The 27559-nt window shown below is 44.5% G+C and overlaps 1 protein-coding gene across 9 annotated transcripts in view; it reads left to right on the top strand.

Moving 5' to 3' along the window:
- usp28 (ubiquitin specific peptidase 28) overlaps nt 1-11356 on the top strand; it is a 48409-nt gene extending 37053 nt beyond the window's left edge. For 6 of the 9 annotated variants that reach the window (XM_033049888.1, XM_033049890.1, XM_033049886.1 and 3 more), the window contains 8 exons: nt 722-913; nt 1696-1791; nt 5242-5420; nt 6297-6375; nt 7028-7107; nt 7531-7654; nt 9287-9482; nt 10945-11356. In XM_033049888.1, the coding sequence (XP_032905779.1) occupies nt 722-913; nt 1696-1791; nt 5242-5420; nt 6297-6375; nt 7028-7107; nt 7531-7654; nt 9287-9482; nt 10945-11120 (1122 nt within the window). In that variant the 3' untranslated portion in view covers nt 11121-11356. The remainder of the gene's footprint in view (nt 1-721; nt 914-1695; nt 1792-5241; nt 5421-6296; nt 6376-7027; nt 7108-7530; nt 7655-9286; nt 9483-10944) is intronic. The other 3 variants (XM_033049893.1, XM_033049895.1, XM_033049892.1) reach the window with 2 other exon arrangements.
- Nucleotides 11357-27559: the final 16203 nt, after the last annotated feature.

Raw genomic sequence — 27559 nt, 5'->3', positions numbered from 1 at the left:
TTTTCACACAAAGGGTGGTGGGAGTATGGAACAAACTGCCAGAGGAGGTAGTTGAGACGGGGACTATTGCAACGTTTAACAAACAAGTACGTGGATAGGATAGGTTTGGAGGGATATGGGCCAAACGCAGGCAGGTGGGACAAGTGTTGATGGGACATGTTGGTCGATGTTGGCAAGTTGGGCCGAAGGGCCTGTTTCTACGCTGTAAGACTATAACTTTGTCAAACATTCATGGACTATGGAAGTTGCAGAGAATTCCAGAATTCATCTTCCATACCAAGTCCACAAACAGGTGGAGATGAACAATCTTGAATCATTCAGCTTGATTAGTTTTATACAATGTTTTATTCAATCATTTCAGAGGCTGTGGGTCTGGAGTTGTTTACAATCTAGTTCAGCCTTCTGTAAATTCCATGGGCAAGCTGCTCCAGCTTCATCAGTGACATCGACCAATTACTAACTCTCTCACTGCAGAGTTGGATTTAAACTCAAGTCTCCAGATTATTAGACTAATCCCATGGTTACTAGTCCAATGCTACCATATCCATATCCAAATACTTCTTCCTAGTCAAGTTGTTTGCTTCTATTTAGTGTGGGCTTTTATACTTGCTCTATCTCACCTTCCTTTGATGATCATTCTTGCCTTTCTCTGTCCTCATTCTTCCCCTCCCTATCCTTTTCTTTTCTCTGCTCGTTCCCCCCCCACTGTTTTACGAGCTAGTCTGAAACAGACCAGGAGACCACGGAAACCAAAGAGAACTCTGAGGCTGAAGCAGAATGGGAGCAGGAGGCAGAGATGCTGAGTGGGCTGGAACAGCCGTCCGAAACTACTGGTACCCAGATATCAGAGGTGGACATTCCAACTGTTGGGAAGGTGCAGGTTCGCCATGATGCTGACGGCTACAACGAGGAGGTATCAGGTCGACTGGAGATTGGGCAGGGGTCATTTGCTTACTGATTACACTGTAACTACATATTTTATCATTTGAGGAAGCTTGGCTAAACAAATTTATTGTTTTTGTTAATGTTGCCATTTTACTGGCAATGTGACCAATGCAGTAGATCACGGGATAGGATGCAACTGATGCCAGAGTCTAGTCGCCCCTCACAGAGACGCTCATGGTTCATTGCTCCAGTAACAGTTTAGTATTCAAGACCTGTAGTTGGCTTTGTAACCAGTGCCAATGTGAAGCCTTGGATTGGGCTCAGAATAAAACATTCACATCAGTTGCACTTCAGCAGTTGTCTGAGCAACCCTGTAACATTATAAAGTGAGAACATATCTCTGGGAATAAACCATGAGACTCTGTCACTGTGTGTGTGCGTTTGTGTACGTGTATTTCAAGCCAATATCTGCCCAAAGTTTCAAGACTTCACAATGTCTTCCAACTGATCACTATATAAACTCTCCCATTTCATGCTTGGGTTTGAAAAAAACTTGTATATCTGTGGCACCTGTAATCTAGTGAGACTCAGGTGATTTGTGATCAGCATTATCAATAACATCAAAGGTATTGATCAGACATTTATGCCAACTACCTTAACCTTTATGCATGTTGTGGTTAGTATTGGTTAATGTTTTTTAAATGTATATAGATTCCACTTCAGTATTTGACCTATGTACTGTGACCTTTGCACTGACCTTTCTCTCTGTCTCTCTACTGTGTTTGTCCTCCTCTGGCTGGCTTGTGTCAGGAGATGTTGAGTCCCGCCATGCAGGGCATCATTCTAGCTATTGCCAAGTGCAGGCCAGTGTATGATCAGGATGGTGCAGAGGCAGGGCTCGTCAAGGTACTTGCTCTCCTCCTCTACAACACTATGCTTTGCATGTGACGTGCAGACTTTACATTATTTCATGCTGCTTCTGCTCCGGTGCGGTAGATATCCAGATGTGATTGTTTCTAATATGTTGCCTGTTTCATCTTGACTTTGACCATTTCTTTACGTTAAGATTTCTTACAGAATCTTAAGCTAGAAAGAGGCTGTGTGTTGGTTATTCAGTTAGTTCCTTTCAGCATTAGTTCAGACACAACACTACTAATTACTGCAACTTCATTATATTTGAGAGTTAATTCAGAACCGTGTATTCCCTTCCAGGCAGTGCATCTTAAAGAGTGAAGAGTATTGGTGGAGAGTGTACTTTCCCCACAGTTATGAATGAGTGCATGTTGGTGGGCACGTCCCTCTGGCCTATAGCATTGGAGCGACACAACCTCCACCTTTGCACATGAGCAGCAAGTCCCAGACTGCCACAAGGATGTGTGGGCTTGGGCAGATTGGATTTTGATAGGGACATGTTTTGGTCAGCTCTGAGTGATATTAACCCCTAGTCTGAGATATACAAGTGTTAAATGGCAATTGGATTTCTTTGAACCTACCTGGATTCGGTGAATTTGCTACTGTATTAACTCAAGTCATAGAACCAAGCAGGTTACCTTTGTATCTCCTGCCTCACATTCTGTGGTTTCAGGATTGATATTTTAAATAAGCCATGGAGTTATATAGTTCAACCTTTATGTAATGCAAATATCCAGGGGTGACATCAATCCCGTGCGAAGTGAAAATAATGTTTACCTGATTCCTTCTCGGTGAGGTGAAGGCACAGAAGCACACACCTGGAGCTGCAGTGAATCCAGGTGGCTCTGAATGTGTCCGATTGTCACAGTGGCCAAGGAAATGTTTATGGATTATCATAAAGGGCAATTGGAGAAATATTTAGAGGGAATTCCAGCGCTTTCGACCAAATCAGTGAAGATGTGTAATAATTGTAATGTTGACTTTCATATACACATAGTTCGTAACCAGAACACCTCTCTCTCTCTCTCTTTCTCTCTCTCGACTACCACTGTTGAATTCACACCTGAAAAAATATATTTGGCTATTTCTAAGATTCCTTTGAGCTGTGAGTACAGATGCAGACAGTGGTTTTGCATTTCTCCTCCTGGTGATACAAGTTCATCGGGTAACCTCGCTTCAGAAAGCGGTGAGAAGGTATTTAGGTTCGTGTAATTTCTACACTTTAACTCAAGTGAGGCAACTAATGCTGCCTCCACAAAATGCTCCCGATCCGTTGAGAGGATAAGGGAAGCAGCAACAGTGTCCTCTCCCAGATGTAGATCCATCTCCTGGACATTCATCCTTATTACATTTGTGTGGCTTCATTGCCCAATTGGTCATTGACATCTGACATCAGCCTCCCAAAACAGTCATTCTTTTTCAGTCTGTGTCACAGAAGGATATGGACAGACAATAGATGATCCCAACGCCTTCTTGGAAACATTACAACATCATTGATGTGGTAATCCCTCACTGCTGACTGCTCAAAGTGGAGTAGATCCATTTTGAATGGAATTTGAGAACTGCAAGATCGTTGACTATGACCACACTGAAGGCCAGACAAGACCCAGTTGCCTGCCCTAGCAAGCATGTTCTACCCCCTTCCCCTTGCAGTCAATGTAACCCTCATTATTGGCCTCATCGGTCACAGAACTGGAGTGAAGGTAGACACTCCTAGTCCAGAGGGGTAGTTGAAGAAGATAGCAACAAAAACAAGAGTTGAAACTGACCCTGTCTTCCAGCGGAGTGCAAGGACGATAGACACAAATTGCTGCAGTAGCTCAGGAGGACTGTTTATGTCTTTCCATTATTTCCACAAACTATTAATTCTCCAGTCAGGATACTCGGTGAGCAGATGAAATCACCTAAACATAAATACATCAAAATATGATAAATAACTTTTAAGATATGAACCAAGTGTTTTGATGTAAATAGTAAGGTTTCTCGTGAGGATTTAGAGATTTGCAACTACCTTTTTAGGAATGGTTTCCTTACAAATTGTTGCCATCAGCTTCTGTTATCCATTGGTAAATCTATGTGCATGATTTTTATCTTTGAAAGAACTTGCTGACATATGAGTCTTTGCCGTGTAAATGTGTATCTGCCTGAAAGGGGCCACATTGTGTCCAACCTCATGCATAGATTACCTGGTCATTGTTCAGCAGACAAATATGGAATGAAATCACTCGGCACTTTCAAGACAAGGTGCTGGTTGAAGTGGAGTTTGTTGGTTAGCGCTGGGTGTAAGGGGCACTGCAGCCCGTGTTGGTCTCAGTCACACCTGCTATGAGCGTGCTTTTGCTTGCTGCATGCAAGTTATAATGTGTACCCATCATCTTCATAAAGGAATTATGTCTCTGATATGTTAAAGTTTTCACCATTCACCCATGTTGATTCAGCTGCTGTTTTATAGTTTGGTGCCCAGTTTACAGTGTGGTGCCCAGTATATAGTGTGGTGCCCAGTATATAGTGTGGTGCCCAGTTTACAGTGTGGTGCCCAGTTTATAGTGTACCCAGTATATAGTGTGGTGCCCAGTATATAGTGTATCTAGTTTATAGTGTGGTGCCCAGTTTATAGTGGTGCCCAGTTTATAGTGTACCCAGTATATAGTGTGGTGCCCAGTTTATAGTGTGGTGCCCAGTTTATAGTGTATCCAGTTTACAGTGTGGTGCCCAGTTTATAGTGTATCCAGTTTACAGTGTGGTGCCCAGTTTATAGTGTATCCAGTTTACAGTGTGGTGCCCAGTTTATAGTGTATCCAGTTTATAGTGTGGTGCCCAGTTTACAGTGTGGTGTCCAGTTTACAGTGTGGTGCCCAGTTTATAGTGTGGTGCCCAGTTTATAGTGTGGTGCCCAGTTTACAGTGTGGTGCCCAGTTTATAGTGTATCCAGTTTATAGTGTGGTGCCCAGTTTATAGTGTATCCAGTTTACAGTGTGGTGCCCAGTTTACAGTGTGGTGCCCAGTTTATAGTGTATCCAGTTTATAGTGTGGTGCCCAGTTTATAGTGTATCCAGTTTACAGTGTGGTGCCCAGTTTATAGTGTATCCAGTTTATAGTGTGGTGCCCAGTTTATAGTGTGGTGCCCAGTTTATAGTGTATCCAGTTTATAGTGTGGTGCCCAGTTTATAGTGTATCCAGTTTACAGTGTGGTGCCCAGTTTACAGTGTATCCAGTTTATAGTGTGGTGCCCAGTTTACAGTGTGGTGCCCAGTTTATAGTGTGGTGCCCAGTTTATAGTGTGGTGCCCAGTTTATAGTGTGGTGCCCAGTTTATAGTGTATCCAGTTTACAGTGTGGTGCCCAGTTTATAGTGTGGTGCCCAGTTTATAGTGTGGTGCCCAGTTTATAGTGTGGTACCCAGTTGAATGTTTGCTTTCTGCTGCCCTCCCTCCTCTGGTTCCAGGCATTCCATGAAGAGTACTCCCGCTTGTTTGATCTGGCGAAGGATGAGCCGACACCTCAGAACGACCCTCGGCTTCAGCATGTTCTCGTTTACTTCTTCCAGAACAAGGCCTCCAAGCGGGTCATCGAGCGAACTCTGCTGGAACAGTTTGCAGATAAAAACCTGAGTTATGATGAAAGGTGTGGATTGGTCGAACACAAGTTATAGCTGCAAGTCCACTGACCAGCCTGTCCTCTAAACGTCAACCCATCGACTGCATCTCCTGTGGTTCTGCTCCCCCTCCCCCCAGACACAACAGGGAGAGTTCCCCTGGATTTCACCTTTCACCCCACCACCTTCTACATCCAACACACCATTCTCCGACATTCCACTTACATTCAACACGATCCCACTACCACTCACATCTTCCCATCACCAACTCCTTACTTCTCATACTTGCCCCTGTAACCACAGGAGATGTAACACAGTCCTAATACCTCCTCCCTCAGATCCATCAAGGGACATCTGGGGTCCTTCCAGGTGAGGTGTGTCAACATTGGAAGGAAGTGTCTAGGCTTAGAGAGGGAGATTCCAGAGTTGAGTACCTGGAAAGATGAGATAGATCTGGTAATGTGGAATAATATGGGAATGCAGAAGAGGTCAGTTGGAGAAAAGTTGTAGTTGGTGCATGTGGGTCTTTGTGGAGTGACTGAGAAAGGGGGGTGGGGTGGAAAATGTTGAAAGGGATTTCAATGCCATGTTAAACTGTAACCATTGTGGGCACCAGCATGCAAAACTAGAACTGAAATGATAGTTCTATCAGGAAACTCCAAATTCATCAAATGTGGCTCTAATCCCAGACTAATTTGGTTGGCTGACATAAGTGATAGGAGTAGAATTATGCCATTTGGCCCGTCGAGTCTACTCCACCATTCAGTCATGGCATCTTCTCTATGGGGTGAAATAGCAAGCCCCTCAACTGGAAACCCCAGCTATAGTTTTAGGGGATGACTAATGATGGGTAATAATGAGAATTCTGCAACAAATGTTTTTCTTTCCCTTTTATTGTCCTGTAGGTCTATAAGTATCATGAAAGTGGCGCAGACAAAACTAAATCTGATCGGCCCGTCAGACATGGACATGAAGGAATACAAGGTATTGGTGTTGTTGAATGTCATGTGATCTGTCCACCATGACGTGGAGATGGAGATGACTTGAAACACTAAATTGTGGAGAGGAAACACAATTAATGAGCATTCTTGCTAATTCATTTTCAGTTTCTGATATAAATCCACTTCATTATTTCTCTCAAATGTCTATTTATCAATCAGTTTAGTTTAGAGATTCAGTGCAATAGCCCTTCAGCCCACCGAGTCTGCCCTGCACATTAACACTATCCTACACACTCTAGGGACAATTTACATTTACACCAAGCCAATTTACCTACAAACCTGCATGACTTTGGAGTGTGGGAGGAAACCAAAGATCTCGGAGAAAACCCATGCGGTCACGGGGAGAATGTACAAACTCCGTATAGACAGCACCCGTTGTCAGGATCGAACCCGGGTCTCTGCCGCTATAAGGCAGCAACTCTACCACTGTGCCACCGTGCTGCCCCAATGAGGCCTCTTGTACATGTCAAATGCTGTAATAAATCCAGAAGCTTTCCGTGTGACAGAACCCAAGTGTTGCATTCTTATCCTTTCCAATGTGTACAATGTCTGACTGCAGATGCTGCCCTCAGTAGGTGACATTTGTCTTTCTTTACACACTGTGTTCAACATTGAGGCAACATTTCTGTTTCCAGGAATGGCACAACGACTACAGTTTGTTTCGGAAAGTTTCTGTCTACTTCCTCACTGGACTGGAATGTTACCAAAATGGAAAGTAGGTATTAAATGTTATGAAGTCCAGCTCTGATTCAGGGCGTTTGTTTATAACTGACATTGTCCATTACCTTCAAGACTTCGGTGATGATGTTGTTATTCTCATGGGGAAGTCTCTCTAAACTAGCCTGGGGCATGAGAAATAGTTCAGGACATCAGGCATGAGTGGAAGATCTGTGACCAACACGTCCCTCTGGCCTCTGTGGAAATTAGCTGCTAGAACTGGTTAGTTGCCTGATCACTCAGGTGGAAGCCAGCCCCTAGATCCAGGTCACACAGGAGACAAGGGGCAACTTACTGGTTTATAAAGTCCAATGGGTTTATGGAAGATGGTCTGAAAGATCGTATATTGTCCTTAGCAGCCAGGATTCTTGTAGCTATGATATAATAAATACTGTTTAAAATAATGCTCGATATGTTGCAGATGCCGTGAATCACTGACGTACCTGGTCCACGCGTACCACAGCAACCTGAAGCTGTTGAAGAATGGGAAGAAACGGGGCGTTGATGAGACTTTGATTGGTTACTACAGGAGAAAGTGTCTTTTGGTCAGTCACTGCCTCAGTAGAATATTCAACATTTAATGTTTTATTAAAATACATTTGTACAGATCTATAGATAGGAAAGGTTTGGAGAGCTATGGGCCAAATGCAGGCAAATGGGACTAGCCCAGTTTGTCAACGTGAGCCGAAGGGCCTCTTTCTGGGTTGTTTACCCCTGATTCTCTGACTATTAAAAGCAAAACTGCTTCAGGAAGAGAAGAGACAGGTTAATATCAGACCTCTTGCCAAACCTGTGAGAATCCCTACCCAAGAGAATGAATTATTTCTCTCATCTGCTGGCATTGTCCAATCCAGTTCTTGAGCACGTGGCCTTTGACATCTGTCCTGTTGCCACCATTGTTCTACTGTGCATCTGTTTGGTTCCTGCATCAAGTCTTGTACTCCTGGTGTTCGCTTATCTCCATCCAAGTCTGGAATTGTTGCTGATTCATGCTTACGGCATCTCGTAGATCAATATTGAAAAGGACTGCCGGCTGAAAGATGCCACAGAGAATCTTGCACTTGCTATAATTCACACACGGTGTTTGCAGGAACAGGAGGGAGGGAGAGATGTGAGAGATATGATTTGTCATAAACGGTGAGACAACTGGACAATATGCTAACGTCTGCCTTGGGAACAACTGCCTTGCATTTCATGTTAATTACCTCGTTGCAGGACATTAGGGCTGGTACTTATAATGCGCAGCTCAAATAATGAGTTTGTCGTTCCAGCAAGGCCACGCAATCAAGACCAGGAATCGTTTTTTTCATGCCTAGTTTTTAATTAAATATATTTAAATTTTTAAACGTTGATTTACTTTCTTCTCTTTCCTATCTCTCATTTTCTGCAGCTTATCTGATTTATCAATCCCTCTGCAGTTATAATCCCTTTATTTCTCTTTCTGCACAAGTTTTGACTAATTCTCATTTTTTAATTTTATCTCAGCCGTAGTTTAATATTTTCTATGCTGTGATTCCAGATACCAATTCAGGTTGCGTGTGCAACCTGGCCTATTAGCCTTACCATTTATGATGTTCTATGTAATCTGTTAGCTTCATTCATAAAGTATTTTTGTAGAATATAACTATTCTCTCCATTCTGATTTGTCTTTCCTGGAGCATCCTCGTCATGTGATCCCAGCAACATTTTTTTCACTTGCTAATGTTTGCCGACCTTCCCTTGATTCCCCAGTGACGGTCACCTTCACTATATTGGTATTTCAAACACTCAATGGGTAAAGATTACATTCAGTGTAGGAATTATAAATCACTTGTGCCTGTAAGACCACCTGACACTTCCTCCCCACAGATCTCTCTACCAACCTTTCAATTCTTTTACGTTTAAAGACATACTTCAGCTCATCTTTCCGATGCTGCAGAAAATAGTCTGGACTATTGAATCCTGCCCGTTGGTTGATAGCATTTGCCCCATGGACAGGAATAGACCAGTTACCCTTGGAACCCTTTTCCAGTGGCTCTAGTATGCGGAACTAATTGTGAGTTGGAAGGTGGGGGTTGCCCTGATGTCTGAGCCAGTTAATGGTTTGTGATGACGTTATGGCATTGATGCCAACACAAGCAGGGACACCATTTGCTTGGTGTCAACTCACTAACGTGTACTTGCACTTCTCTCTGCAGGAGCTGAACGTACATGCTGCACAGTTGTTTGAAAGTGGGAATGAGAGTGATGTAGCGGAGGGACTGAGCATAATGAATGACCAAGTCATTCCATGCATGCATCTGATAGTCAACCATGAGCTGTCTGAAGAAGACCTTGGTGCTGTGGAGATGATGAGAAACCACTGGTGTTCCTTCCTTGGTGAAGACATGGATTGTAAGTCTTGGTATCTTTCCCCCAAAGCTGGCAAAGAAGGAAAACATTCGGCCCTTTGATGTCTGTGTTTCATTCCAACATATTGTCTAATTAATCCTGTTTATCCTTTGACCTCATGACTGGCTCTCTGGATCCTGGTCAACATGTGGTTCATCTGGTGGAAGGAGGTCTTGCAATTGGGTCTCAGTGCTGCTCCTGCTCACTAATCTCCATGAGATGAATACAGGCAGATTATTCATGACAGAGGTTTTCTCAGCATCTATCATGGATATCCAGCTGTGTCGTGTTACACTTTGTGCCTGAAGTTTATCTGCGAGTGGTTCACAGTTTAAAACAAAACATTTGACAATCAGGGTCCATTTTAAGGGCTTCTTAGATTGAAGGTTTTAAATAAATGACTACTGAAATCAGCCGCTGTACATATGCAATTATCCGAGTTGGGTCCAAACCCATTTCACTCCGTTAGATAATTTAAATTAATAGTTGGTAGCACTAAATCAAGTAATTAAAGCCTCTGGGGCCCACCACAAGACTTGCACAGATATTCTAAGGGAATTTTCTCATGCAGCTATTCTTCTTCTTGCGTATGGCATGCACAGCCTAAAGTTGAAGGACAACTTGTTCTATTTGATCTTACTTGATTGTGCACGCCAGGTTGATTGCATTAGTCGAAACAGGGCGGACCACGTGAAGGTTGCAATCTCCCACCCCGTACAGCTATTGCATTACTACAGATTTGTGCCATGGATTTAATGTAATTATCAGACTTAGTGGATGGGTGAGATCCTGTGCCATGATCGCCAGATGAGCAAAAAGTTTAACTGATGCTTGGGCCCAAATTCATCCATTAACCAATTCCACCAAAACATCATAATACTCTATATTCCCAAAGCAAGACACTGCAGATGCTGCTTAATACGCAAAGGGACACAGAGTGCTGGAGTAACTCAGCAGGTCAGGCAGCATCTGTGAAGAACATGGATAGGTGACGTTTCACAGAGTGCTGGAGTAACTCAGCGGGTCAGGCAGCATCTGTGGAGAACATGGATAGGTGACGTTTCACAGAGTGCTGGAGTAACTCAGCAGGTCAGGCAGCATCTGTGGAGAACATGGATAGGTGACGTTTCACAGAGTGCTGGAGTAACTCAGCAGGTCAGGCAGCATCTGTGAAGAACATGGATAGGTGACGTTTCACAGAGTGCTGGAGTAACTCAGCGGGTCAGGCAGCATCTGTGGAGAACATAGATAGGTGACGTTTCACAGAGTGCTGGAGTAACTCAGCGGGTCAGGCAGCATCTCTGGAGAACATAGATAGGCGACATTTCTGGTCGAGACCCTTCTTATCTGAAATGCTGAAGTAATTTGTTTGACAGTATGTTTTGATATTCGATTTATGTGGAGCCCATTTACTCAAATGGCTGAATCTGTAATCTTTGTTGATATCTATGCTTTTTGCTTTTAGCACATCTGCAGGAGAAACTCACTGAATTCCTTCCAAGGCTGTTGGACTGTTCTGCAGAAGTTCGAATCCTTCGAGAGCCCCCAAAGATCCGGCCAAACTCACCCCACGACCTGTGCAACAGGTTTGCGGCAGTAATGGAGTCCATCCACAGCACATCACCGGTCACTGTCAAATAGCCCTGCAACTGGTCGCAGGCAACTGGAATCTTCAATACTTGACCCTGTGGTCTTTCAGCACCAAAGCACTTGAGAATAATTTATACTGTAGCTAATTGTCACGCACTGTAATCTGTTATATCAGGAGTGGGAGAGTGGAGGAATAGCATTAGTTACATGAAATACAGGGTGCCTTTATTTTCACCCAACTTTGTATTTTGTATTGGTTGTGCAATAAAATGCTACTTATATTTTAATTCTTAGTTGTGTGCAACTGTTATTTTCTCTGTTGTGCATCCACACTGGGGCCACGTACACTGGGCCTCACCTACACTGGGGCCACGTACACTGGGGCACATACACTGGGGCACATACACTGGGCCCCACGTACACTGGGCCACGTACACTGGGGCCACGTACACTGGGCCCTGTACACTGGGCCCACGTACACTGGGGCCACGTACACTGGGCCCCACGTACACTGGGCCTCACCTACACTGGGCGCCACGTACACTGGGCCCCACGTACACTGGGGCCACGTACACTGGGGCCACGTACACTGGGCCTCACCTACACTGGGCGCCACATACACTGGGCCCCACGTACACTGGGCCACGTACACTGGGGCCACGTACACTGGGCCTCACCTACACTGGGCGCCACGTACACTGGGCCCCACATACACTGGGCCACGTACACTGGGGCCACCTACACTGGGCCACGTACACTGGGGCCACCTACACTGGGCCATGTACACTGGGCCATGTACACTGGGGCCACCTACACTGGGCCCCACGTACACTGGGCCATGTACACTGGGCCACATACACTGGGCCACCTACACTGGGGCCACGTACACCGGGGCTACGTAATAATAATAATAATAATAAATTTTATTTATGGGCGCCTTTCAAGAGTCTCAAGGACATCTTACAAAAATTTAGCAGGTAGAGGAAAAACATGTAAGGGGAATGAAATAAATAGTAGAGACATGACTAGTACACAAAGACAGAATTCAATTCAAAACACAATATGAGGCAATTAATGCACAGATGAAAAGGGAGGGGGACGTGGGGCTGAGGATAGGCAGAGGTGAAGAGATGGGTCTTGAGGCGGAACTGGAAGATGGTGAGGGAATGGGCGATCTACACTGGGCCACATACACTGGGGCCACGTACACTGGGCCATGTACACAGGGGCTACGTACACTGGGCCACGTACACTGGGGCCACGTACACTGGGGGCCACGTACACTGGGCCCCACGTACACTGGGGCCACGTACACTGGGCCCCACGTACACTGGGTCACGTACACTGGGCCACGTACACGGGCCACGTACACTGGAGCCCGCGTACACTGGGGCCACGTACACTGGAGCCCGCGTACACTGGGGCCACGTACACTGGGTCACGTACACTGGGCCCGCGTACACTGGACCCCGCGTACACTGGACCCCGCGTACACTGGGGCCACGTACACTGCACCGCTGTTTGTGGCACATTATGTGCTTTCACTCTAAGTGTTAAATTAGAATTGTCACTGAAAGGTAGAGAGAGGGGGAGAGATGGGAAAGCAGCAGTGGAGATCAGCTGTGATCTTGAACGAGAGTAGACTGGAGTAAAGTGTAGGAAGGAACTACAGATGCTGGTTTAAACCAAAGATAGATACAAATGCTGGAGTAACTCAGGCAGCATCTGTGGAGAGAAGGAATGGGCGACGTTTCAGGTCGAGACCCTTCTTCAGACTGGAGTTATATGGTTCACTCCTCATCGCTCTTCTTAAGAGTTGTGCAGTTTCAGGCATTCTCCAGCAGAGGCCACTGCTAGACTACAGTTGCAGAGGTCTATAGATTAATCAACCCTTTATCTCTTAATGGAAACACAACTATTACAGGAATTAAACTTTCACCTCCTCACTGGATGCCGGTGACATTTTATCTCGAATTGTTTAATTCAATTCTATATAAAGTTACTGCAATTCTGTTTAACTGTTGAAGTTATTTGGTTAATTGATGTTTTTTGCAAAGAGTTGAATTGTAGCTTTTTCCCCCCATGTATTCTCTTTGTAAACGTTCTAATGAATGATTACAGGCCTTAAAACATTAACAATACTTCACTTGGGTGTTGGCAGATTGAACGTTCTCTGGTATTGTCTGCCTTTATAATGTGGAATAACATTGCTTTCATGGATCTAATGGAGATTTGTAAATTGGACTCGAGCCAAACTGTTTGGTGGTTTTGGATAGTGAGAACCTTTTGAAAATTCTCCCAACAACTTGTTCATCAAAGCACTGAGCTTTTACATGAGATTAACCAGCCAACACAACTGTGGATATAGGGCTCATCCAATGAATAGTTTGATTTGCAGCTTCATCGCACCAGGGATATGGGGTCAATCCCAACTGTGGGTGCTGTCCGTCTGGTGTTTCCATGCTCTCCATGTCTCCCTGCATGCTTTTCTCCCACATTCCAAGATGTGTGAGTGCATGGGTGGGTAAATGTTGCTACATTGCTTCTTGTTGATGGAACAGCCACATTGCACCAGCGCGATTGATAGGGTGACGATGTTTAAGAAACAGTTAGATTGCTACATGGATAGGACAGGTTTGGAGGAATATGGGCCAAACACAGACAGGTGGTTCTAGTGTAGCTGGGACATGTTGGTCGGTGTGGACAAGTTGTGCTCAAGGGCCTGTTTCCATGCTATATCACTCTATAACTATTATCAGCCATGATCAAATGGCGGAACAGACTCGGGCCGAATGGCCTTATGTCATGGTCTGGGAGGTTAGGCAAGCAATTCTGAATTGATGTTGATCAGTTCCTTGGAGTTACCTGTTCCAATGCATTAGCCTTGGGTTATCGAGCCTTATTCAGCTTTTTCTTGTGTGAGTTCTGAAGGTGAAGCATTGGAAAAGAGAGCAGGAAATGAAGGCTTTGATCCATAACTGTTGTAAAAGATTCCCAAATGACTGCTCTATAACAATAAGTTATTTTACCCATTTATACCCCCCGTGTCTGCCAGCCAATGCTACAATGTCCTGTGGCTATAATCCAGTTCAAAGTTATTGATCTTGTAACTCAATGTTAATATTTTCCCCCAATGATGTACGAACTTGGACCAGTGCTGTATATGTAATATGGAGCCACAGGAGACCATCACATCACATAGCGTGTGTGATAAACATCCATTTGCACTGATACCCTTTGTGACATTGACGCACAAATATCTTGCACATCCTGCAAATGAATCATCTGAAACACATGAAGAACTTGTAAGTAATTAATAAAACCAGCGTCTGTGACATATCTACTGATCAGTAATTAGTAGTCCGCCCTTCTGCATGTAGGCAGCCGGCCAGGTGCCTGTGCTTAATGAGCAGGCTGTTGCTTTACCTCATTCTAGTTCTTGTGAAATTGGACTGAACCTGATGCTCCACAAGTTCTTGCACGTAGCGTGTAAGCGACAGAGTTTTCAGTGACATTGTCGATCACTGATTGTGTCGCAGTCTCAGCCTCAGACGCTCGTTATCAGAACAGCTGCTCATTTTGCTGAAGCAATTTTTCTTAGTGGCAATGATGATTATGTGAGTAACTGCCTGAAATACTAATATCCACCGCGACCCATTAGTGGACTGTCAACTGAACTACACTGTATGGTTAGACAACTGAGACGTGGAAAGGTTCACTTCAGTGGCTCCATTGAAAAATATTCATACCACATTAACCATTGTCACTGCTTATAGTAATTTGGAGTTTCTAGTCTTAAGGGCCTGTCCCACTTTCACCACCTAATTCACGACCTTTTTTACTCGTGGACATTTTTTATGAGGCTAGAAAAGCGCCCTGACCTACTTGATGCCACGAGTATCTATGACTAGCATCACAGCCTGCTACGACCTACCTACGACCTTGTGACGACCATGCTGCGAGTATGAGTCAAGGGCAAATACGGCAGAGGTCATGAATTAGGTCGTGAAAGTGGGACATGCCCTGCATCATTACACCAAGAGCTCAGAAGAATGTTTCTATACCTGTAGTAAGGTGTATCATCAATGATGCAATGATACTTCAATGATAGAACACGACTTTGCAGGTTAGTGCAAGATCAAAGCAAATAGATTTGCAAATAGACCATCCTCATGAATTGAGAGTCGGCCATGTTGCCACATGTTTATCTGGTGCTCAGTTGAACAGAAAGGTTCAGACCTGCGTGGACCTTCACTTGGATCTGAGTTGCTTCACCCGAGGCTACGGCATGGCCTCAGTGTCTAACTCAAGGATGGTTGGGCTGGGAGGAGGGAGCATTGCTATTTTACTTTGCATGAGTTCTAGTAAAGTATAAGACCTATTCTCCATACCACATCCTGAGAAAGATGAGCAGCATTCTCACTCTGTTGCTCCCATTCACAGTTTAGGATCTAAGGTGGAGAATGTTCCACAGATCATTTGATAATTTACCCAGCAGCTGCTGGCTTCAATGTCTGAATAACAATGACCATCCAACATGGATTAATATCATAGATAAACATTTATCAAAACATATATAAAATAGACCAAGAATAAAACAGGATGGCAAGTCTAACTGCCTGAAAGCTGATGTTAAACTTGCTCTATGTGTCAGCCTTGAGCGATCTGAATTGACCTTCCCCTGACGGACTAGAAGGGTCGAGATGGCCTGTTTCTGTGCTGTAATTGTTATATGGTTATATGGTAATAATAATAATAATACATTTTATTTAATGGGCGTCTTTCAGACATCTCAAGGACACCTTACATAGTAATCGGAATAACATATAATCGGAATATAACAAGTAATAAAGACATCACAGAGACACAAATTAAAAACAGAATTCAATCCAAAAACAGAAAATCAAAAACACAGTGTGAAGAGAGAGCAGCGGCAGCCAAAGCGCGCCAGCGTCCACTCTCTCTTCACGGCAGCCATCTTGGACACAGACCTACAGGACTACAATTAGACAAAAAAATCATCCCCCCACAGTGGATAGCACTGTGGAGGAAGGCACAATGTCCAGTCCCCACCCCATGTTCACCCCAAAGTCAGGCCTATTGAGGCCACCGCAATTGCCTCTACGGAGGCCTGATGTCCCTGGCCGTTCTCACCGGGTGATCTTGCCCCGGCGTCGGGAGAGTCCTTTCGGCGGCTGGGCCACCTGGAACGGCCACTTCCTGGTTGGAGCCCGCGGCTGCCAAAGCCGACAAGGCTGCGCCGGTTTGGAGCTCCCAGGCTGTAGGTCCTGGGACCCTCGTTTGAATCTGTTCCAGAGACTTACATTGGTGCTTAAGTGTAGAAGGGAAAGAACATTTATTTAAGCAAAGGTGCCATCTTTAAGAATAGAAAACCTTGATTGCTTTCATAAATCGACATAACATTTCCATTATGTGTAGGAAAGAACTGCTGGTTTAAATCGAAGATAGACACAAAATGCTGGAGTAACTCAGCGGGACAGGCAGCATCTCTGGAGAGAAGGAATGGGAGACCCTTCTTTGTCACCCATTCCTTCTCCAGAGATGCTGCCTGTCCCGCTGAGTTACTCCAGCATTTTCTGTCTATCTAACATTTCCATTAGTTACTCACCAGGGGTCAGGATTGTTTTACAAGCAGGAGCATGTATTAAGACTGGATATTTTTGAAAGATCTATTAAATATTGTTTTATTCATTGAGCCAGGGAGAGGTGGCAGATGCACGCTCGGCTACAGTTGTTGGTGTTTGTCACATCTTCCTACCCAGCCTCCTTTCCTGCACAGTCATTGTCAGTATAATGTCAGATATTCTTAGACTTCAATACTTTTCTCTGAAATGTTATAAGAAACCTGTTTGAAATAGTATTAAAGGATTATTCCCAGTAGTAATAAATACAAATCTTACTGGGATTTGTTTGTGGTTTCAACATATTTAATTGTCCTATTTAATTTAGAGCTTGGTTTAGAGTTTGGAGATATAGCATGAAAACATCAAGTACATGCCAACCATTGATAACCCACACATCCATGTTAGCCCACTTTCACATCCAACACACTAGGGGCAATTTACAAAGGCCAATTAACCTTCAAATCTACACGTCTTTGGAATGTGGTAGAAAAACCGGAGAAAACCCACGCGGTCACAGGCAGAACATACACACAGCACCCATGGTCAGGATTGAACCTGGGCCTCTGGTGCTGTAAGGCAGCAGTAAGATCAAAAGAATTCCAGGTGATAAACAAGGTTGCTGCACATTGATCACCAGAGTTACAGCGGGCAATCAGGAAAGTTGCTCGGAAAATCTTATCATTTGGCCCATTTTATTATTTTTCTCTTATTTTGGCTTTAACTGGATTCACACAGAAAGTGGTTACAAGTTTGAAACCCAATTGATGCTGTTTCACTCCGATGATTCTCAACTTTCTCAGCCTTGTGGCTTCTACCTGGGCCCAACCACATGACCAATCACAGTCATCTGATTTAACCTGATGTTCTACAGACTTGCTGCAGAAAGAAAAGGCATTATGTTTAAAGAATCATCTTTTTTTTGTGGAATGATTGTTTAAAATATATATTTTCTTTTGTTGCTAAAAGAATTGCTGTTTGAATGGCAGATTGAAGGGGGGGGGGGGGGGGGGGGGGGGGGGTTCTGGGACCAGGAGTGGAGGGAAGGTGTCAAATCAGGTTGAGTTTAATGCCAGCCATGCATGTACAGTGAGGTACAGGTTCCATGAACATCATGCTTGCAGCAGCATCACAGATACTAAGGCTCAGACACACACAATGTATAAATTGTATATTAATTACGTATAAATTCAACAAGACAAGCACAATTAGAAACAACATGCAAATCCATGAAAGCGCAAGTGAGGATCTGTCATGTTCTGGTGTCAAGGTGGCAATTGGGTTGTTCAGGTTGGACCTGATGATTGTGGGAAAGTGGCTGATCCTGAACATAGTTCTGTCTGACTTCTGGCTCCTGTACCTCCTGCCCAATGGTAGCAGCGAAAAGAGGGCATAATCATGAGGTCATAATCATGAGGTCATAGTCATGTCGGGACGACAGATGGCACAATGGGCTAAGTGTTCGGCTGGCAACCGGAAGGTAGCCGGTTCGAATCCCGCTTGGAGTGCATACTGTCGTTGTGTCCTTGGGCAAGACACTTCACCCACCTTTGCCTGTGTGTGAATGTGTGTGAATGTGTGTGAGTGATTGGTGGTGGTCGGAGGGGCCGTAGGCGCAGATTGGCAGCCACGCTTCCGTCAGTCTGCCCCAGGGCAGCTGTGGCTACAGAAGTAGCTTACCACCACCGAGTGTGACTGAGGAGTGAATGAATAATGTGATGTAAAGCGCCTTGAGTATTAGAAAATCCCATCCATTATTATTATTATTATAGTGATAGGAGCAGAATTAGGCCATTCGGCCCATCAAGTCTACTCCGCCATTCAATCATGGCTGATCTATCTCTCCCTCCTAACCCCATTCTCCTGCCTTCTTCCCATAACCCCTGACACCTGTAACAATCAAGAATCTATCCATCTCTGCCTTAAAAATATCCATTGACTTGGCCTCCACAGCCGTCTGTGGCAGAATTCCAAAGATTCACCACCCTCTGACTAAATAAATTCCTCCTCATCTCCTTCTTAAAGAAACATCCTTTAATTCTGAGTCCATGACCATGGCCATGATGCAACCAATTAGGATACAATACATCTGTATTGTACGGTTATTTAAATTTGAGTCCGGACAGTCACAAGTGTTTCATTGTCATACGGACTGAAAATGGAACAAGGCAGCATAGTAAGTCTGTAAACACAATAAATATAGATATATTAATAACTCCAAAACTCTGTTAATTGGGGTTATAAATGTATCTATGTTTATTTTCTCTCAAATATTTGGTGACATGCTACACAGCTTTTGGAGGGAACATTTGGAAACAAGTGGTGCCGTGATGATGCTGTGGCCAGCCACTGTGGGCAACGCTACTGCTCCACCTCACCGGATAATCTCAGCTCATCAGGTGCCTTACCAAAATAACCATTATTGTGGAGTTCCAGTGCATGGAGAGAGTTATTAGATTGTCAGCAGCTGAGAGAGAGTCGGGTTTTTACCCTGAATCCCATTTGTTTGGGTTCATTCGTGAAGGTTACTTGTGTCTTGTCCACGCACTTAGATCAGCACTGAACAGTCATTTACAATAGTTTTAAAATATGAGGAAGGGTGAAATGTAATGTATCTAACATACCCGATGGGTTCTTAAAGTCTTTCCAAACTTACCTGTAAATCCAATAAGAATGTTTAAAATATTATTGCTGTAGCAATGGAGGAACTGTGACAGGTAATTTGTGCCCAGCTTGGTTTTACTCACAGCAATTCTTTACTGGAAAGGTTCAAAGTCTGCATTAAATGTCTTTATGAGGATCAACAAATGATGGACGTTGGGCCACCGGGAGCAGAGAGACGTGGCGGGCTGGAGTTCAGGGGCACGTGAATATCCTGGTTGGTTTCAGTGTCCAGCTCGTGTACTGGAAGATTGATTCTGTTTCCAACAGTCATTAGTATTTCTCAAGCTAACATGACAGGTTCAATAAATGGTTGTGCTCCACTGAGGAATGGCTAGCAATCAGTGTTTTATTGGAGTCACTTCCTCAGGAGAGTGGTTGGAATTTATGTTTCAGCTTCAATCTTCTGCTGAAGATTCAGACTCCTGCAGTCTCGTGGACTGTAAATAAAATAATTAAGAATGTATTTCTATTCCTTTATCGATATCACAGGCAAGACCAATATTTAATATCCATCCATAGTTTTCCTCATAAAGATGGTGGTACGCAGTCTCTTTGACCCATTGCATGAATGGAATTAAGGTATTTGCATGCTAGGTTTTGGGCTTTTAAGAACATAAAGGAAACAGGGAGGGGAGTTTCAAGCCCATTCCTGTAAGATCATGGCTGATTCAATCTTAGCCCCATTGTTACCGCCCTACACTCTTCCTTTACCATTTTACTCCCTCATAGTTCAAGACTCTCTATGTTCACCTTGAATATGGGTTTGTTCCACAGCTCTCCAGGGTAAATAATTGTAAGGAGTCCTCACCCTCTGAGGGAAGAAACCCTAACGGACGACATATTACTTTGAAACCATGCCCCATAGTTGTAAATACTGCCCCCTTGAAGAAACATCCTCCCAGTGCCCACCCTGGCAATCTCCCTCCAAATCTAGTGTTGTGCACCCTGACGTTACAGGGAACTACTGAACCATCATCACGATCTTCCATAACATGAACCCTTGACAAAGTGTTTGGTTTGGTGATTTGTGACTTGATCAGCCATGATCACATTGCATGGCGGTGCTGGCTCGAAGGGCCGAATGGCCTACACCTGCACCTATTGTCTATTGACTTCTGTAGGGGTGAATTTCCATGACTGGAATTGCCATAATGCAGGAGTTCACCGTGTGTTTCAATGAGACCTCCGACTCTCCGATCAGTACAGACTCAACATGCTCTTTCTCTTTCCATTTATCAACCACTTCATTGTAGGCATCAACGTGCTGAACCTTCGCTGTACTCCCAACACACAAGGACACAAAATGCTGGAGTAACTTGACCCACTGAAATGCTCCAGCAATTTGTGTCCTTTTTGTCAACCAGCATTTGTAGTTCCTTGTTTCTAGAGTATATCTTTCCTTAGGTATGAAGGCCAAAACTGTTCATAGTACTCCAGCTGTGATCTGCCCAGTGCCCTGTTAAAGGCATCAAAGGGTCCCTAACCTCGGGACTCTGGAGGCAGCTGACAGGACTCGCCCTGAGCTCCCGTGAGGGTGTCCTTGTGTGTTGGGAGTACAGCGAAGGTTCAGCACGTTGATGCCTACAATGAAGTGGTTGATAAATGGAAAGAGAAAGAGCATGTTGAGTCTGTACTGATCGGAGAGTCGGAGGTCTCATCCGGAAGTGGCGGCGCTGGGAACGGCTGCGGCTCGCCTGCAGTCCGTTTGTCTTTTACTTTTTTGTGTTGTTTTTTTCCGTTTTGTCTAGTTACGTTTTTGGTTTTTAGGTCGTGTTTATGTGGGGGGTGGGGGGTGAAACGGGGCTTGCTGTCTCTCCCTTCGGGGGAATACGACCTTTTTGTCGTATCCCCCTTCTCTCCCTCCGTCTATGCTGAGGCCTAATGGCGGAGCTGGCGACCTCGGGACTCTGGAGGCAGCTGACAGGACTCGCCCTGAGCTCCCGTGAGGGTGGCCCAGCCCGGGGCTGGAACTGCGCTCTCGTGAGAGCGGCCTGGCGAGGGGCTTAGAGACTTTCCCGTGAGGGGCTGTGGCCCGTCGGAGTGGCCCAGCCCGAGGGAGAATGGCACTCCCGTCGGAGTGGCCCAGCCCGAGGGAGAATGGCACTCCCGTCGGAGTGGCCCAGCCCGAGGGTGGAACGGCACTCCCGTCGGAGTGGCCCAGCCCGAGGGAGAACGGCACTCCCGTCGGAGTGGCCCAGCCCGAGGGAGAACAGCACTCCCGTCGGAGTGGCCCAACCCGAGGGTGCAACGGCACTCCCGTCGGAGTGGCCCAGCCCGAGGGAGGAACGGTGCTCCCGTGAGGGCGATCCGGCTCGGGGCTGGAACGGTGCTCCGGTGGCTGGGACGGCATTCTGGCGGCGGTGACCTGAGTCCGGGGTTGAGCCGCGGGCCAGCAGCTGCGTGTGCTGGACTGGAGGGCGGCAGCTTTGACCACCCCCGGGCCGCGGTGTTTGAACCGGCCCGTTTGCGGGGTTCGCTGAGCCGCGGGACTGTTGTGCCATCGCCCGGTGGGGAATCGCCTCAGCGCAGAGGGAGAAGAGGAGGGAAGAGACAGTAACCCTAAGATTTTTGCCTCCACCACAGTGAGGAGGTGCTTGGAGGATACACTGTGGTGGTGTTAATTTGTGTTTATTGTTGTTTATTATTGTATGATTGTATGTATGACTGCAGGCACGAAATTTCGTTCAGACCGTAAGGTCTGAATGACAATAAAGGTATTCAATTCAATTCAATTCAATAATGTACTACCCTATAACAATTGCAACAAAATCAGTCGTTCCTAATTATTTTCCACACCTACATGCCGATCCTTTATCTCTTATGCACTGCGATCACAGATCCTTATTATAAATTCTTACTCCATTTCAATGAATCATTTGTTTTTTCTTTATTCCTCCAAAGTGGAATATTCTATCTGGCAGCTACTGGCTTCTGACCAATGATGACCATCTAAATCAGTACATAATAAAATGTAAAATGAGCTATTTCATTCAATATTCCACCTTTTTCCCATTTACTTCCCCTATTTATAATCTCTGCAGGTGCTTTGGAAACGCGTTACAACTTGCTAACTCACCTATTGTTATAGCATTTACAAATCTATCCTCTGTGCCTTCATGCAAGTCATTACTATCCAACACCAAGTCCTGTGACACTGTGCTGGTGGCTGACTGCCAATCTTAGTGACACAACCATTCCCACCCTCTGTTTTTATTAGTGTAGCCATTTCCTTGCTAATTTGGGCCCAGTTTTGGGTTTGACTGGCCTGGGTGTGTTGGTGATTAGTAAACTGGTGCCAACAACAATAGCCTTTCCACTGTAACATCAACGTTAGTATTCTAGACGATTATTGAAATTATTGAATTTAAATTCCCCATCCGATTACTAGTCTAAGGTAGAACCACCCTCCTCTTGTTTGCTGAGATAATAATGTGAATTTGATTGCCAGAACTGTATGGACATGTATTATATATTGAATTATGATAGGCCTCTTTCCATTACTTTCATGAATATTTTTGACTTCACATACTTCAGTCTCTTGGGTTTCCATGAATTTATTTTTCACTTCTGTTCTGAATGGGTAAGATTGAAACAATTGAATGAATTCCAGCTAGATAAACATGTCCATGTTGAGACTGATAACATATTTTATGGGATGTATCTCCCAGACAATCCATCTTGGAACAGTTATGGAACTCGCACACCTCACCTCAATCTCTATCCACGTTTTTCCACAATCTAAAGCTCGCACCTTTCAATCATGAAAACTTTGGCAAACTTCAACTGTGAAGGGGAGTTAGACTCAGTGACCCTTTTGCCGAACACATTCTTCCTCCATTCTTCACTCCCCTTCCCTGTCCCCCACCTGTAGTCCTTCCCATTTCTTCCTCCACCCCCACCTGCTAATTGTTTTCACCTGTTCCTGCCTCTACCCTTTTCCAGCTTTCTTTGCCTTTCCCACTGCAGTTACTGCAGCACCTGGTCATCGACTGGTTCAATATAAAATTAACTCTTTCATTCTCATATGTCTTTTGGAACGATTATCTGATGACAGGTCAACGTTTATTGTCTATCCTCAATTGCCCCGAGAAGTTGATGTGAGTTGCCTTTCAGAACAGCTGTAGATAAGGTCATAAGTGATTGGAGCAGAATTAGGCCATTCGGCCCATCTAGTCAACTCCACCATTCAATCATGGCTGATCCTTCTTTCCCTTTTAACCCCATTCTCCTGCCTTCTCTCCATAACCCCTGACTCCCCACCAAGCTGGCTGATAGGATTCGAGGATCTAAGGCCAGTGACAATGATGGAATGGCAATATATTCCCAAGTCAGGAAGTTGTGCAACTTGGAGGGAACTTTGCCCATAGTTCTCCGTTTCTCGGTGATCCAGGTCACACATTAACGAGATGCTGCTGGGGTAAGCAAGGTGAATGACTGTGCTGCATATTGTACATGACATTCTGCATTGGTGATCCATGGAATAAACCTGTATGTTGTGGTTAGGATGCCAATTAATTGGCACTTTTGCCCTGATTCTGTCTAACTTTGTGCACTCACCCAATAAGTGAAAGTTGTTGTACTTTGGTGGGCATTTTTTGGAGAATGCACGTCAGCAGTTTGTCAAGCTTTTGTTCTTGCTTTGTTTAGCAGGGTTGACATACCTCTGAATGTTTAATGCTTTGTCTGTGCACATGTATCCACATATCCCTCGAACACCCTGCAGACTGCTGATGGAACATCACATCACCGAGGAAGCTGTGCCAATGAGAGAGAGCTGCTGTCACTTGTCCATCTTGTCCATCAATGCTGTGAATCCAACATGGACTCTCCCACATTTTTGTAGCGTAGGTCAAGTCAGAACAAACGTACTCACACATCAAACTATGCCAGTCTCACTCATCTTAAAAGGAAGCTGTCCAATACTATGCTCTCTTGATAATTCCTGCAATTTCTGTTTCAAGTGTTGATTCGGTTTTCTTTAGAAAGCCTGCTGTGTGTTCTTCCATTGTGATCTCAGATATTTCAATGCAGTTTAATAACAACCTTCAGAGCAATTTCGTTTTCCGTCATCATCCTCTGACAATTCTGCCAATTTACTTCAATCTGTGTTAGTGATGGATCCTCCAGCAGTGGAAAAAGTTTCAGCCTACTTAATCCATCAAAAGTTCAGTAGAACACTTTGATTACTCCACCATCAATTCTTAAATCAGTCCTTCCCAAGACTTCAAAACTTCATTTTTTCATTAAACTTTAAAATATATCCCCAATCTGTCTCTCTCTCCCGACTCATGACACCAATCTCTCCTTTTCACCAAACTCCAGCCTTGTTTAACTAATTTCCTTCCATGCTTGTACCTTCCAGCCTCGATGAATATGGTAGATATACAGTATCTTTGACTGAATAATAATTGTTGCTTTAAAGCTATTAATGTATCATATAATTCATTGTTTTTTTATTTACAACTATATTGGTCTCAAGTTCCAAAGAGATAGTCTATGAGGAGCCCTTGAATGAAGAGGTGGAGCATGTTTTGTCTTGAACTCCTTGTGTTTCATGTGTACTCATCTGTGCACTCTGTACATGGACTTTGTTGTTAGTAGATGATTTAAACTATTCCAAACTCATACCATGTCTCACAACTGACTTTGATCCTGCACAGTCAATAAAATCAAAAGGCAGAACATTTCCAATTTTCAGACACATGAATATCATTTTGTGCTGAGGCACTAGAACAAAATTCTGAGTATTGTCATCAGTAATCCTTAATGTAATAAAAATGAACGGCAGATGCTAGTTTATACCAAAGATAGACACAAAGTGCTGGAGTAACTCAGCAGGTCAGGCACTATCTCTGGAAAAAGTGGATAGATAGTTTAGTTTCATTGTGCACGAGGTACAGTGAAATTATTTTTCTTGAGTGTTATCCAGTCAGTGAAAAGACTATACATAATGGTCAGAGTGATGACCACTGTAAATTGGAGGAGCAGCACCTCATATTTCGCTTGGGCAGTTTGCACCCCAGCAGTATGAACATTGACTTCTCTAATTTCAGGTAGTCCTTACTTTCTCCTCCCCTTCTCAGCTCTCCCTCAGCCCACTGTCTCCGCCTCTTCCTTTCTTCCACCCCCAACCCCCCCCACCCCACATCAGTCTGAAGAAGAGTTTCGACCCGAAACGTTGTCTATTACCTTCGCTCCATAAATGCTGCCTCACCTGCTGAGTTTCTCCAGCATTTTTGTGTACCTTCAGTTTTCCAGTATCTGTAGTTCCTTCTTATACATAATTACATTGTTTGATGTGTATGCAGCATTTCAGGTCACTAGGGACAATGTTACATTTATACCAAGCCAATTAACCTACAAACCTGTATGTCTTTGGAGTGTGGGAGGAAACCGAAGATCTCAGAGAAAACACACGCAGTCACGGGAAGAACGTATAAACTCTGTACAGACAGCACCCGCAGTTGGGATCGAACACGGGTCTTTGGTGCTGTAAGCGCTGTAATGGGCCTGTCCCACTTAGGCGATTTTTCAGCGGACTGTCAAGTTGCCGGCAGTCGCCTGAAAAACCGGCAACTGGAGCGGTGACTGTCAGAGTGGAACACACACACACTCATCGCTTGCTTCACCAACCCGTTATGCAGGCGGGGGACAGGGCAAACGGAGGGAGCGCTGTCCAAACAATTCACATGGTGCAAAGTCAAGGTGAAACAGACACACACCGCGATGAACAGGAAGGTTGGCGCTGTAAAAAGACAGCTAAAGCACAGTGTAAGGTAAGTCCTTTAAAAGAGGGGGGAGAGGGGGGAGAAGGAGTGGAGGCAACTTTTAAGAAGCCAGAGACACACGGTTGCGAAGCTCTTCGGACATTTAACATTACTGGTCGGTTATCCTTGGTTCTGAAAACTACTGCTTACCTTTTTTTTCCCCCCAATGAGCCAATGAAATTCACTGTTCAGCACCGGCTACAACCTACGAGAACCTCCGAGAACCTTCAACCTCCTGGCGACCCGCCTACGGCTCAGGAATTCTCGCTACTCTCCATGGCGGCTTCATTCTAGTCGCCGCTAATTTTTCAACATAATGAGGCCGCGACTAGTTCCCAGAATGTGGGAACTCCTCACGACCATGAAGGCGACTCCCTGGCAACCACCTGCGAACATGTGGCGACCATGTGGCGACTGCTTAGTCTCCTGCAGCCGCCTAAAAAGTCGCCTAAGTGAGACAGGCCCTTAAGGCAGCAACTCTACCGCTGCGCCACTGTGCCGCGCAGTTCAGCATTTTGTGTCTATCTTCAGTAATTCTTAAATTGCGTTAAGGTTTTCAAAGTCCACCTGTAACTAGATTTTTAAGCTTCATATTCATAAGAACATACGACAGAGGAACAGAATTAGGCCATTCAGTCCATCAAGTCTGCTCTGCCATTTGATCATGGCTGATCTATTTTTCCCTCTTATCCCCATTCTCCTCCTGTAAACTTTCTTAAGGAACACTTTCAGCTAGCAGTCTCTTTTGACCCTTTTTTATGAAATGAATACGAACACATCCCCAAATTGCAAAGAAAGAGTGGTTGGAAACTTGCCTTGTGTAAGACTTGCATTTGTTTAGCACCTTTCCCCAAGGTGCTTCAGAGGATCTTTATCAGCATATATTCTGCAACCAGCCGCACGTGAAGAAGGTAAGGACCATAAGGCAGGTAAGTTGTGAGAGCTTAAAAGAGGAATGAAAGCCCAGCAATCAATGAAGATGTGACCAGACACGGCAAAATAAATGAGAGGCAAGAGGTCAGGTGTGGAGGTACAGAATCTGATGTTTGTGTGAGGAGATTGTGGAAATGGGTTGATAATATTGACTTCAAATATGAAGAATGGTGTTAGTGGTTATGCTGGGTTTATTAAAGTATTATTTGTCATTTATTATTTATAGGTAGTGATGTTGGGATAAAATTGTTCTGCAGAGGATTCCAATTCAGTTTTTTAGCTTTGCACAATTCAATTCGATTGCTCCCGGCAAAATCAGATCAATTAAATGAACCGGTTGTCATTCAGAGTAAAAATTCCACAAACGTTTCCATTTAATTTTACATAATATTACTGTATTCATTCTAACCCTAAAGCTTTATATTAATGTGATTGACATGGGATTTTGATTGTACCATTGGCTGACTGGGGCAGATATTTCTTT

This window comes from Amblyraja radiata, chromosome 33, assembly GCF_010909765.2.
Source record: "Amblyraja radiata isolate CabotCenter1 chromosome 33, sAmbRad1.1.pri, whole genome shotgun sequence".
In the NCBI taxonomy this organism is placed as follows: Eukaryota; Metazoa; Chordata; class Chondrichthyes; order Rajiformes; family Rajidae; genus Amblyraja; species Amblyraja radiata.
This window is presented reverse-complemented; position numbering and strand designations above follow the sequence as displayed.